This window comes from Falco cherrug, chromosome 3, assembly GCF_023634085.1.
Source record: "Falco cherrug isolate bFalChe1 chromosome 3, bFalChe1.pri, whole genome shotgun sequence".
Classification (NCBI taxonomy): Eukaryota; Metazoa; Chordata; class Aves; order Falconiformes; family Falconidae; genus Falco; species Falco cherrug.
In genome coordinates this window covers 5,480,643-5,494,626 of record NC_073699.1, presented here as the reverse complement: position 1 = coordinate 5,494,626, position 13,984 = coordinate 5,480,643, and the positions used below count along the sequence as shown (strand labels likewise).

Sequence of the window (13,984 nt, the reverse complement as noted above, 5' to 3'; positions counted from 1 at the left end):
TATACCTATTTTTTCTTGATATGTGGAACCCAAAGCTGGAAGCAATACTTCAGGTGAGGTTTCTCATAGAATAAAAACTATACCTTCCGTGTTTCAGGTATGGTGCTTGCTCTGAGAACTGTTTTTGACTTCTTTTGTCAGTGTCCGGTGTCTGATTGATTATTTTTTTTTGCATGTGGTCCAGCATCACTGACTGAATAATTATTCACAACTTCATTTGTTGATTTGTTGATACCTTACAGGGTGATCCTTAGAACTTTTCTTCATTGAATTTCATCTAAGTGATCTTCATAAGTTCCACTCATTTATTAAGTTTGTGAACACTGACATTTTTTCCAAATACATAAATTTTATGAATGTTTTTGTGTCTCATCATCTAAGTAGCCAATCAGAATTTTGAAATTATTATCTATCAGACAAAAGCTTGAGTCATCTCATTTGATGTGCTGTCTGGGCTTGACAGCAAACCACTGATAACTGTTATTGAAATTTACTTTTCTGTTTGTCTATTCAGCTTTTGATGACTTCATCTTGATCATAATTATGAATCTTTGCTCTTGAGAATATTGGGTGTTGTGGAACTTTTGTACTTCAGTAAAGGTTTCCTTAGAAATGCTTTAGCTGGATGGAGCTTTACATTTTGGTGCAGCTTCTTAGCATCAACAATTGTTTGCAAAAGTAACTATTATTTAAGTACCTCAGTAATTGCATGTACTTAGTTTTAATATTGAAGTACCACAATACAAATAAGCAGAAAGCTTATAATATGACTAAGGCTACTGCTATACATAAACTGTGAACATTAATAATTTATATTTGTTTCACATTAGTGTAATTTTTATTTATAAACATTTGCTAATTTGTTTATGATTGTGTACACACTTCCACCTGTATTTGCAAAGGAACTGAGAAATATGTTATTGAAAATAAATCTTTTTAGAAGGATGCAAGATGTGGAATGCTGCAGAGAGTAAAAACAGAAGTAACTTTAAGATAGAAACCATTTTTAAAAATCGTAATTTTTTTATTTTTTTTAATTTTTTTAGCAGTACATGCTGTGTTATAATTGTGGGTACCCAGCTCCACGTTAGACAGTCAAGATAGTATAAAAGACCAACCTTTTCCTTGGGGAGATAACTAGTTCATCTGACTGTCATTCAGGTTTTCAGTATGGAACAGTTTGTATCATATGCAATCTGTTCCTAAAGAAACATGAAATAAAGGTGTCTACTGTGAAAAATTAGGGTGGGGTTTTTTTTCCCTTTAAACAGCATCTGATGGTTGTGTGTTTGTTGGCTTTGAGGCCCCCAGTGAAACTCATGTAATTGTGCAATTGAAAATGTCTTAACTGCCAAATGTGAACAGTTGCACTGGAAACTGGAAGTCAAGTGTTTCAGTTCTGGCTGTTGCATGTGGTGTTAACAACAAAGATTTTACTGTTAGACATGGGACCTGAGTCAACAAAGGCATTTAACAATTTGACTCCTATGAAAGAGCAGATTTGTAATTACAGTGAGATTTCAGCAAAATGTTTGGAGGTCTGGATAAGTAGATAGATTGCATAAGGTCAAACTTAACTTTGTCAGTCTGAACTACTGTCCATTAATCTGTGTAGTTTTTTTTCAATGAATTTTAAATTCTGGATCTTGCACTTGTCTTTTAACAGGTTCGACTTTGAGGTAAGAATGAAAGGGTATGTTGGCAACCCCTGTTCCAACTGCTTTGCTTTCATTGACTTTTAAAGGCTTGCCTTAGAAAAGAGGCAAACTCTTTAGTTAGGCTTTTCTCTCTTTTTCTCTGACATTTTATTACTGCATAGTTTGGTTGCTTTTCATCTCCAAGGTGATAAGTTTGCCAGAATGTTCGGTTTGTATTTGCACTGTAATGAGCAATTTTATCTAATGGCCTGATACAGAGTCAGGAGACAGAGGTCAATGATATAAAATGCTACGAGTGTATGAGGAATGGTTAGACCATAGCAACTATACTGAGTTTCTCTGTGAACTTCAGTGATTTTTGTCTTTGAGTCTGTTTGGCAGCAGAGCTTAAGCAGGACTAGATGCTTAGTAAACTCTGTGAGCAAGATTTTGGGTACTTGTTAAAAAAGTATGTATTTGGGTGGGTTTTTTTTGGCAAGGTAAAGCATCTTTTCTGAATCAGTTTTTGCCATTTGGGCATTTACCTTATGCCTCAGTCTATTTTGCCATACCTATGGGGCAGCCTGAATACTGCACTGAATGCCACTGGCACTGCCAGGTCTTCCTGTGGAGTAACCTGAAGATAGCAAGGTTGCATTGATTGTAGAATAATTTAGGTAGGAAGGAACATCTTCAGGTGTGTTATAACACCCTGTCCTGCAACTTGTGTCCATTGCCCTGTTTGTATTACTGTGCTCCTCTGCGAAAAGCGTGGCTCCGTCTTCTCTGTACCCTCCCACTATAACAGCAATAAAATTTCTCCTTGTCTTCTTTCCTTCTAAAGACCAAACAAACCTGTTCTCTCAACTTACTTTAATACATTATGGGCTCCAGCTCTCTAATTGTCTTGGTAACCCTCCAGGGCATTTTATCCTGTATTTCAGTGTCTTGAACTGGGGAAGTAAAACTGGGCACAGGATTTAAGAACAGTAGGTATGTGATTTTTTTTTTTAATTAGTTGAGGTATAGCTAAGCATACTATTTGCACACAATCTAAGAAGCAGTTGGTCTATAGCTGCGTTGCACTTGAAATTTCAATATGTGGTTTTCTTGTGAATCACAGAATTGTTTAGGTTGGAAAAGGCCCTTAAAATCATCACCACTAACCCAGCACTGCCAAGTCCACCACTAAACCATGTCCCTAAGCACCACATCTACACATCTTTTAAATACCTCCAGGGATGGTGACTCCACCACTTCCCTGGGCAGCCTGTTCCAAGGCTTGACAACCCTTTCAGGGAAGAAATTCTTTCTAATACCCAATCTAAACCTCCCCTGGCACAACTTGAGGCTGTTTCCTCTTGTTCTGTCACTTGTTACCTGGGAAGAGAGACCGACGCTTACCTTGCTACGGCTCCTATCAGGTAGTTGTAGAGAGTGATAAGGTCTCGCCTGCATATCCTCTTCTCCAGGCTGAAGAACCTCAGTTCCCTCAACTGCTCCTCATGAGACTTGTTCTCTGGACCCTTCATGAGCTTTGTTGCCCTTCTTTGGACGTGCTTCAGCACCTCTACATCCCTGTCGTACGGACTGAACACAGGCTTCAAGATGCAGCCTCACCAGTGCCGAGTACAGGGGGACAATCGCTTCTCTAGTCCTGCTGGCTGTGCTATTCGTGATACAGGCCAGGTTGCCATTGGCCTTCTTGGCCACCTGGGCACACTGCCGGCTCACATGCCAGCTGTAGACCAACACCCCTGGGTCCTTTTTCTTCCTGCAGCTTTCCAGACACACTCCCAAGCCTGTAGCACTGCATGGTGGTGTTGTGACCCAAGTGCAGGACCCAGCACTGAGCTGACCCTCATACAATTGGCCTTGGCCCATTGGTCCAGCATGTCCAGATCCTTCTGTAGATCCATGTGAATACCTGGGTATGCTTTGATAGCATTTACCAGTGATAAAATATGGAGAATCACCTATTTTATAGTCAGTTTAAAATGTATCAGAGACGTTAAGCTTTCCATGGAGTTTTAAGCAGTAAAAATTTGTAATATTCCAGGCACCACTGTGAGCCAATTGTAAGTAAATTACAGTTAAGTTAGTTTAACTTTAATGGCAGCCACTCTATTTTAAATACTGCCTTTTTATTAGTGTTTTTTCTCACTTATATTCCTTACATTGAAGATGTGTTAACATAATTATTTATCTGCTCTTTCTATGAGGTAATCCAAATTATGTATTCTCTGTCCTATAGTTTGGTTTATGGTAATTATTCTGTTGTGCTGGTATCCCGGGTCTTGTTTTTCAGCAGCAATGTTTTCCTGAGGTGATACTCTGCTGCCTTCAATTTTCCAAAGAGGTGCTTTTCTTTAATGGTGTTTACAGCTTCCAGACTCTTTGGGGTTTGTGAATTCCTCATCTGTAGTCCTTTTAGGGGGAAAAAAAATAAAAAAAAAAGAAAGGCTGCTATTTAAGACATTTTTCAGGGCATAATGAGAATATTAAAAAAAGAAAAATGGGGAGAATGCTATACAATGCATCCATTTTCTTCTTCTGTCATCTCCTTGAGCTGTTGAGTCTCAATCAATAATTGTTAGATCTCGTTTTGATCTGATGTTTCAAAACTTTTCTTTTATATCTTGTGGAGAACCTGTAAAATTGTCCTGTGGTAGAAATTAGTTATCTGCAGTACTTGTTGATTTTCTTTTAAATGACACAGATGAGAACATACGTTTATCAGTCAGATTCTGTGCCTCTCTTTCCAGAGTTTTGCAGAAGAAGGACTGATCACTTTTAGGAGCACTTTATAAAAGCTCAGATATTCTTCTAGTCCTTTAAATCTATTTTGGAGGAACATGGTTCCAGTACTTTTGGAGTTGTTGGTTCAAACTTTGATCAGTCTTGCTAAGAGCTTAGCCCTTAATTATGGTGGGACATCACTTCACCTATGGTTGTGTCATTTGAAGCTTACAAAGTTGGAAAAGGAGTGTTTTCAAGTCTCGGAGAGGATCCTGTCTCTCGACTTCTGTTTCTGTATGATGCTCTCGTTCTGGGGAAGCATGAGCCAAGCTGTAAAGACGATAGAAGTTTTGCCAGAGAAATTCCAGTGTAAGTGCACAGAAATGCATATGCTGTACATGTGCCTCTGAAGGAGCGGTGCTTGCTTCACCTCCACTTCTTCCTCTCAGCCTAGCCGAGATGGGGGCTCCTCGTGGTACAAAATTGTACCAAAGCTGCTCAATGCAGCTTTGGCCAAACAGAAGCTGGTGCTGACATGTGGGTGTGCTTCAAAGCCCTTTGTGTTCAGGGCCTTTCTGAAGTCAGGGACTTAGAAAAAAGAAATCCAGTGATCTTCCTGTTACAAATACATGCTATCTCAATAGACGCATCATATGAAATTATTATTAATTTGTTTAAATGGATAATACTATCTTTGTGTTACATTGAGTTTTGCCTATGATTTTATTTTAGCATTTGTGTAACCTGTTTTGAAGCCCTTTAAAAACAGCGATTCTGCTTTACCCGACAGCTTATTTCAGTGCTTTGCTGTCCTTAGAGTAATAACAATTTCCTAATTTTTTCTCATTTCAGTCTGAGCTTGTTACTGGACTCATACAGGAGTGAGTAGAAAGGGAAGCTTTCAGGTTATGTGCCTGTGTGATTCTGGTGTGTTTGCCCCTGATAACAACACTGTCACTGCATTGTCTAACATCCCTGTACCTCCAAAGAACTGGCACTGAGCTGGTACTGAAAGCTGTCATAGCCCACATTTCTTCTGTTTTCTATTGCTCTATTAAATTTTACCCTTTTTGTTTTCAGATTGCTCTTAATTTGTCATTTTGAATTCTGATCCTGCACCACATAGTTAACAGTTTCTGCATTTTTACAGCTTCCAGACTTCTTTTCCCCTTGTGTTTTACTATGGTTCAGGTACATTTTACCTTTACATCTCTGTATTTTAACACTTCTCAGTGGAATTAATTTTTTTCTATTCTGAAGATACCAACTGCTCTAATTATTATTGTTAGTCAATTCATGGGTTAACAAACAAAATATGTAACTAACCATTAATGAGTCTCTAGCTTGCAGTTTTGATTTGCAATAATAAAAGTTGCACATATTACATACTCTTTTTCTGGCTGGAACAAAATTTTCCTTAATTCCAATTTACCCTTCCCTGAAGCGTGAAGGGGAAGCAAGCGTGGAAGGTGTTCTCAATCAACTGGTCCTGGAGCATCTACAGTTGGCTCCTCTCCAGTGGGGTGAGTAGTGTCAAAATCTATTGATTGTCTTTTTAGAGGCTTGCAATTTTTAGCAGCATGAGAATGACAATGTTTTCATTTACTGATATTTACTGATTCATTTATGATACAGGAGAATTTGTTAGGAATTTTATTTTCCTTTAGATATTTTACTTGGCTGAAGATAAATGTAAAATTGATACCTATTTTAAGTATCATTGTTCAGTGACAGTAAATATGAAACCTGAGTATGCACTTTCTCTTGTAATTTGCAGCTCTAGCTGGGTTGTATGAGAGGTGGCTGCTACTTAAATATTCCCTTTGCCTGACTGTGTTTCAAAAGTAATTTCTCTAAAATGCTTTCCTATGGAACTGGAATACACTTCATGGTATATTTCTTATCATGACTGAGACGTTTGCATTGCTAACTTTTTAGGTGCATAAAAAGTTGTTACTCTATGTAGTGGGTAAGAACAATTTATCTTAATTCTGCACTTAGAATGATGTTCCAGCAATGAAATACCGAATTCATTTAATTTTGAAGAGTCATAATAATGTGACTTCTTTCTGAGGTTAACAAGGCTAGTTCAGAGGCTTTGGAACATGGGATGTTCTCTTCCCAACATTTCTGTGTCAATTAAAAATGTAATAAAAAATGCCCAGTTCATCAGACAATTGTTTTCAAAACTTTTGCTTTTAAAGAAATTTAACTCCATATTCCTTTTTTAATCAATTTGGTGACCTAGAGAAGACCAGTTTTAAGGAACAATGATCCATCACTATTGTCTGCGTTAGCTATTAAAACTAAAATGACCCAAAACTGTGATGTTTGTGTACTCTTGTAGATGCTTGGGTTTTTTTTCAAGTGTGTGGATCATCCTCAACTCATATGTTAAAACTTGTAAACATTTTTGTTTATAGATGAGAAGATTAAATCTGGCAATGATTTAAAGTAGTTTGTTGTTAACATGTCAACCTTCAACCATCATCATCTGTCTCTGAAATCATGCTTATCTGGCCTCTGTTCTTCAGAGGATTCAAGGATTTGGTAGCGCTTGCTTATATGACTGGCTTTGGCTATGATTGCCCTGGTCCTCATCAGTGCAAGTGGTTCGTGTCAGGTGGATGTTGTGAGCTCAGACCGGTCACTTGGGAGTCATCTTAGTTCTGTGGAGTGGCATTGACCTTCAACAGATTTGTAATCTGGGCTCTGTGTTCAGAAGTTTTCTCTTGGCACTTTTGCATGGGAGATCACCTTAAGGATGACAACCGTAGGGTGTTTTCTTTTATTTTCCTGTTTCTTTTTTTTCCCCCCAAATTCCACTATTTTCTTAGTAAAAGAGGCTTTTAGAGCTGTAGGATTTAATCTGGCATTCCTGCCTAAATGGTGATAGGTACTTAGATGCACTTATTGAGTAACATGAATGTAGCACTGATTTGCAGTAAAATCTGATTGCCTGTGGAGTTGGTCATTTCTCAGGCTGTTGCTTAATGCAGTTAAAGAATCCCAGTTACTTTAGTTTTCAGAATGTATGAACACCAGCCAAAACTCTGTGATATTCTCTGCCTCATAACTGCAAAATCTTTTGAAGCACAATCTCTTGGCTGATTATGGCCTACATGCTAATTTTTTTACATTAAATGAAGCAAGGAAAGGGAGATCCTATGGGGATGTCAAATACTTGGTTTGCCACAACTTATACATATTTCCTTTTGGAAAGTTCTGGTGGCAGAAAATACTGGTTTTGCAGGAGTCTTATTTTTTTGTCTTAATTTTTTCTCAATCTGAAATTACTATTCTGAAATTACTATTGAATATATTATCTATTTTGTCTAACAGAAAAAATAATCTACGTAGAAGCTTTAGGTCACTGCAGAGATTATTGGAAAATATATTTTGATTAAGTGCCCAATCTTACTTGAAAACAACAGCAAAATTTGAATATTTTAGGGATTTTTAATCAACTATAATTTCAATTATTCAGCAGTTAAATCTTTGCTATTCGGTTTCATGCTGTTTTAGTCAGGTAGCCTTACTTGCAGTCATCATGAGGAAAGCTACTGCAGTCCCTCCAGAAAATGTACCGTGGCAGTGCAGGCTAATTTTGTTTTTATTAATGTGGACGGAGGAGGAATTAAAAAATTGGGTTTTTTTCAGTTTGATGTGTTGGAGTAATAAGGAGTTACTGGAATGTCTGGACAGTCAGGAGTGTGCATGTGTGTGTGAGTGCACACCTATTCAGATAATGTGACATACTGTCTTGAAGTTTAAATTGTCTTTCGGCATGGAAAAGTATTACATGTTTAAAATCATCGAAGGTGTATGTGAGTTCTCTTTTCCCTGTGGTTTTTTTTCTTGATGTTTTGCAGTGATTGAACTTAACTATCTTGTAAGAATCAGCTCTTTTAGTGGTAGCGATCTGTACTGAGTACCAATAATGATATCAACATATGCAAGCTACCTTAAAAGTTCTTTGACTGTTAACATTTCTACTAAAAGTGAACCATAATCTTAATATATATCATTAATAAGGCATTAGTCTACAGATTTTCTTTTCTCATCCTTCCTCATCCAATATTTTGATAATATTTTTGGTTTTGATAAGAAGGTACTTTAAAAATACTGTAATATTGTAGTGCCAGCCTGATTTTTTTTTCCCTCTTAGTCATCACACTGTCTGTAGTCACAGCTTTGCTTTGCTTTGAGTTTTGCTTTTTTGTGTATTATGAAAAACTTGCATTTTAATGTGAACCCTTTACTACTAGCCATCATTGTAATATAATCTTTCAATATAGTGGCTGAAAATTTTGTGTTAGCTTTATGCAGTAAAATTGATTCTATGGTTATTCAAGGTTTTTGCTATATTGATGGTTACACCGAAGCGTTTACTTTATTATAAGTGCTCACAGTGAAACATGAATGAATATTTAACATGGTTTTGATTAAAAAAGGACTGGCTCTGGTTCAAATTTATAAAAGCTGGACTTCAAAATTCCTTTTAAATGTGGCATATTTAATTCATATTAGAGTTAATATTACATTTCCAAAATTATTAAAGCATATTGAAATAATTTTTCATGTAAATTTGACAATCTTGTCTTTTTTTCATTACATGCAAGGGAAAAAGTAGAATTAAGAGTTAGTGGCATTGAAGTTTTGCTCTGAGGGTAAGAAGTCAATTCTGATGCTTGTCTGAGGAAAAAAAGTGCGTCTTAGTGAACACTGTTGATTGTGATTTCATATAATTAAATGACTGGGGAAGGGAAAAGTATTTAGAACATGAGGAATCATGAAAAAGAAAATATGTCAAAGGCTAGACTGAGTTCTTAAGATGTTGTTAAAATTGATTTTAAGATTTAGGACATCTGTAAAATGAAGTTATCTATTAGGCAGGTTAGTAAATCACACGTAATTGAAAACATAATCTTGCTCAACACCACCAAGTTCAATGTTCTCTAAAATTTATGACATATTTTCTTTTTACTGCTGGGCAACAAACCAAATGGTAGGAATAGATGTGGTTTTAAGGTGAATATATTAATATCATCAAATCAAGGAAACATAGCCTGCAAAGTTTAATGAGGAGAACCAAGACTCTTCAAAGGCATATGTTGTGCAAATTCTGTGGTTTGATTTGAAAATAATCAGATGGAAGCATTTGTAGTTGCTGGCTGTGCGGTATTTTTTTCAGTCTTTATTTGATTTATGTTGCTAAGTTTTGCAAGCAAGCAAAATTCTGAGACCGAACATTCATCAGTTTGATGGTACTCTTCTGCATTCCATAGCAAAATCATCATAGGTACAAATGCTATGCACAAAATGTTGTTACTGAACTTGAAATAGACTGAGTTTGAAATAGACTGGTTATTGAACCTGGAATAGGCTGGACGCCGGATATTCCTACAATCCAATGAGAAGTACCTCTTAAGCGAGAGGTGAACGCTTGGCATCCTGCACACAAATTTCACAACAGAAACCTATTTTAAATTCTGCTACGTAAAGCAAAACAAATCTAACTTCCTTCACTGCCTGCAACTACAAGGGAAAGATACCTTTTCCTGATGATCCTCATTCGTATCAGAGCAAAGATCTATTAGAGAAATTTGAGGTAGGAATTTAGAACTGTAGACACCTAAAAGTGCTGAATGTTTTAATATATCAGGCAAATACTTCATACTTTTCTTTCCCTGTAAAAACTAATTGAATAATCAATGATTATACATGAACTCTAAAGATGGTATTTGCAGTAATATTCTAAGAAACATACATTTGTCAAGCTTCACTGGGGGAAAAGTCCAGAAGTAGCTTTTTACATTCATTCATTCTTTTATTTCGTTCATTCTTCACTTCTTCCTTCATAAGGTACATGAATTCCAGAAGAGTTTATAATGTTTAAATTAATCATGGATACCTTCTCAAAATGCAGTGCATTTAATTTTCTAGTGTTTGATTAAAGGCAAAACTTAACAGGACTGCTGCTGAATGCTGTCCAGATCGTAATTAAGAAAAGTGATGGTTAATAACCAAAGTCTTAATTATTTACTTACAGCTAGAGAATGCTACACTTTTGTTGCGGGTTCACAGTAAATTGAGTGTCTGCCTGCGTTATGTGGGCATATTGTGCTTAAGAGAAAACTGAAAAACTTCAGACTGTAGGATGGTTATAAATTGTCCCTCACAGGTAGTTGGAATCAATAGGGGAGGTAGATTTAAAAGTATTGTGTTTTATGAGCATGTGGTTCAAGACAGCTTATTTGGAAATTCTGTCAGGTTAAGTTTCACAAAACATCTTGTGGAAGCATTACTTTTAAAAACACATAATCTTAATAAATTCATTGTATGTTTTAGAGAGCACCAAATCAGAATCATTTTCACAGTTTATATATTTCATGTATCTGAGAATTAATTACTGAAACTACTCACCCGTTTTATTTTGCATTTTCCAGTGTGACCTTAGACCATAATTAAATCATTCTTTCCACAATTTATCTGATTACCTCTTGGGATTGTGGCAGTGTCAAATCACAGCATCCTGAACACATAGGAAAATATTTTAAAGTAGCTGTCAGTAAGTAGATGAGGAAATGATCCATCTCTAAGCCTGTGTTTTGGATGCTCTCTTGACACCCTGGCATCTTGTTGTCCCCAAGGACCTAGTTAAAAAGAACCAGATCTCTGCAGACATGAACGTTGTCAATGGTTTTGCTTTAGTTGGGGCTGTCGTACAGTATTGCTCTTCCCCCATATTTGAAATTCCAAGGCTGTCTTGGATGTTTGTTCAAAGGCTGGTGTTAGGGGACTGTAAGGAAGTAGTTCTGCTTTCTCTTTTAATAAACACCCCCCTCGTAGGCCCTCCACAGGAGCATGTAGATTATATAGATACAAGTTTGGAAACAGAGAGAGATCAGCAGGGTCTATAAAGGTTTGCCCTTCAAAAAAGAAATTATGAATGCTATTCTGTTCATTCATCAAACTAAATTATTCTTTAATTATTTCTATTTTAGAATTACAGTAGGCTGGCCATTATCATCATTAGAAAGATGAAATGAAGAGTGTTAGCCAGAAAACCTCAAGAGTAAGCTGTCTGTAAGGTAGAAAATCACAGTCTGATTTGTAGGAAGACTGAAATCGTGAAACAATCTGGAGATAAACGGGTTTTACTAGGTAACCAACCTTTCTCAACCATTTAGAAAAACCTTCAGGTTTTTCATTTTTATATTTAAGATGCAGGAGAGGTGGCAACACTTTCATATCTTAACAGCTTGTGTGCAGGCTGTTTTGGAGGATATTTTGGCAATGTCAAACAAGCAACATGCTTTAGTTACTGGGAAGTGTTAAGGGATTGGGGTAGTACATTGAAAAAATGGACTAACTTGATAAAACTAGGGCATCTGGCTCACGAATAATGTTCTCGCATGTCAAAACATGCTATTGTGTGATATGTTTTGAATCAGCTGTTGTTTCTAATTCCTACCAAAGCCTTGGTTACTCTAAACTGAAAGGAATAAATTGTAGAGAGAGTTTTAGACATAACTGAACCAGTAGTGATTTCAAAGACAAGATGCTAAGAATAAAGAGAGCATCCTAAAGTGAAAATAAATTAACAAAACCTCTTGTGTAAAGACAGATAGCTTGAGACAGGTTGGGTGAAGTGCCGGTGGTTACTTCATATCAAATTTCTGAAAGAACTGGTAGCTGAAGCTGCAGGTCCAGCATTTTTAACAAAGCAGTGAAAAGAGGCAGTAGGGAAAATGGAGTAATAAATACTAATGGAGTTGTCTTAAGCATTGGTCTAGGACCAATCTCAGCAATGTGGATTGTTACAGGTTTTTGCTTAAAAAAAAGAGAAAAAAGGAAAGCAGATAGGAGGAGGAGGAGAATTAAACCAATGATACATGCTGATGGCTCAAAGACAAGCACCACCATCTCTCCAGGAAGAGATCAGGCTACTACACAGAAGCATGGAATAGTTTGGGTTGGAAGGGACCATCAAGGATCATCTAATCCAAACCTCTGCCATGGGCAGGCACATCAATAACACTAGATTAGGTTGCTCATAGCCCCGTCCAACCTGACCTTGAATGCTTTCGATGACAGGGCATCCACAGCTTCTCTGGACAACCTGTTCCACTGTCTCACTTCCCTCATTGTAAAGAATTTCTTTCTTAGTCCAATCTAAACCCACCCTCTTAAAGTTTAAAACTGTTGCCCCTTGTCCTGTCACTACAGGTCTTGGTCAAAAAGATCTCTCTGTATTTCTCATAATCTTTTGATAATCTCAAAAACCAAAATACCATAAATAAAATGGATGAAATGTAGTCCAGCAAAAAAGGTTATCTGTTCTGAGACTAGTAATGCAGAAGTCCCCTAGAAATTCAGCTGTCTGAAGTGATTGGAAAGGATTTGATTAAGTGTTATGCTGAGCTGCCAGTGTAATTCAGCTATGAAGAAAGGTGTATGTGATGTTTGGCCAAGCCTCTAATGAAACCTCCCATAGGAAACTTCTTACCGAAGAGCTCAGATCAAACCAGAATAGAAAAAAGTAAATTTTTGGTAGTGATGAAGGAATGAAGACTTACTGCTGGCTTAATGCTATGGAGATGCTACACTGAATAAAATCAGATCAATTCTCAAAGGCTGAGTAAAGCTGGCAGGTGAGTTCTGTGTTCACTACTTAGGCATCTAATACAGTCTTGCGTGCTTTGAGTTGCAGTATCTCTGAGACACATTTCTTTAATTTAGCAAAATCAAGAGTTGACTGATCTCCAGGAACTGATCAGAAGACCAAGTCTCAAGGAGGGGAAAAACAATGCTGAAGTAGGGTGACTGTTGGCATAAGAACATGTTGGCGTAAGTTCTGAATGGGAGCTATCTGTTGTTAAATGCAGGCTTGATTTTTTTTAAAGACCATTAAGGTTTTCAACACAATGTAACATCAGAAGTACTGGTGGAGAGGAAAGTACCAAATGATGGTGTTTCGTCAGATAGGAAAAGGAGAAAAGGGAACAGGGCATTGTGGTAGCAGGAAAATTAACTGATTCAAGCTTGATTCAGGCACATATGCCTAATATATATTTTTTATGTTGAGTGAGTGACTTTGTTTTCAATATTTCATTTACAAAAACATTGTATTTTTAAAGGGGGGGGGGGAAAAGCTATGCATAGTTTACTTCTTTATAGGAATATTGCTTATGACATTTCAGTTAAGCCATAACAGGTGATTGAGGAACACCATAATGATGATAAATTGTTACACAGTTATGAGGGTACTTAATTTTCTAGGTATTGTTGGAAGTAAATTGAATAATAGATTAATTGCACATCCAAATTAAAAAATGAAAAGCTATCAAAATAATTATGAAAATGGGTTACACTTTCAAAAAGAGCTGTGAAGATAATTGTAAGGGAGAAGATTGAAAAGACAAAAAAACTGTCTTGTAAAGCAGTTGATGAAAAGTGAAATCTGCACTGAATCTGCAGAGAAATAAATTTCTATTACTTTGATGGACACAGAAGATAACATTTGAATAAAAATTTAGACAAAGACAATTAAGCTTGTGGACAATTAGAAAAAGAAAAAAGGAAAAAAGATCAGAAGATGTATG

General features: G+C 36.6%; 1 protein-coding gene across 7 annotated transcripts in view; it reads left to right on the top strand.

Moving 5' to 3' along the window:
* The window catches only part of TRAPPC9 (trafficking protein particle complex subunit 9), a 508,568-nt gene that overhangs the window by 249,150 nt on the left and 245,434 nt on the right, over positions 1-13,984 (top strand). For 6 of the 7 annotated variants that reach the window (XM_055703587.1, XM_055703586.1, XM_055703588.1 and 3 more), the window contains one exon: positions 5,809-5,899. In XM_055703587.1, the coding sequence (XP_055559562.1) occupies positions 5,809-5,899 (91 nt within the window). Of the gene's footprint in view, positions 1-5,808; positions 5,900-13,121; positions 13,457-13,984 lie in introns of those variants that run through there. The other variant, XM_055703592.1, reaches the window with a different exon arrangement.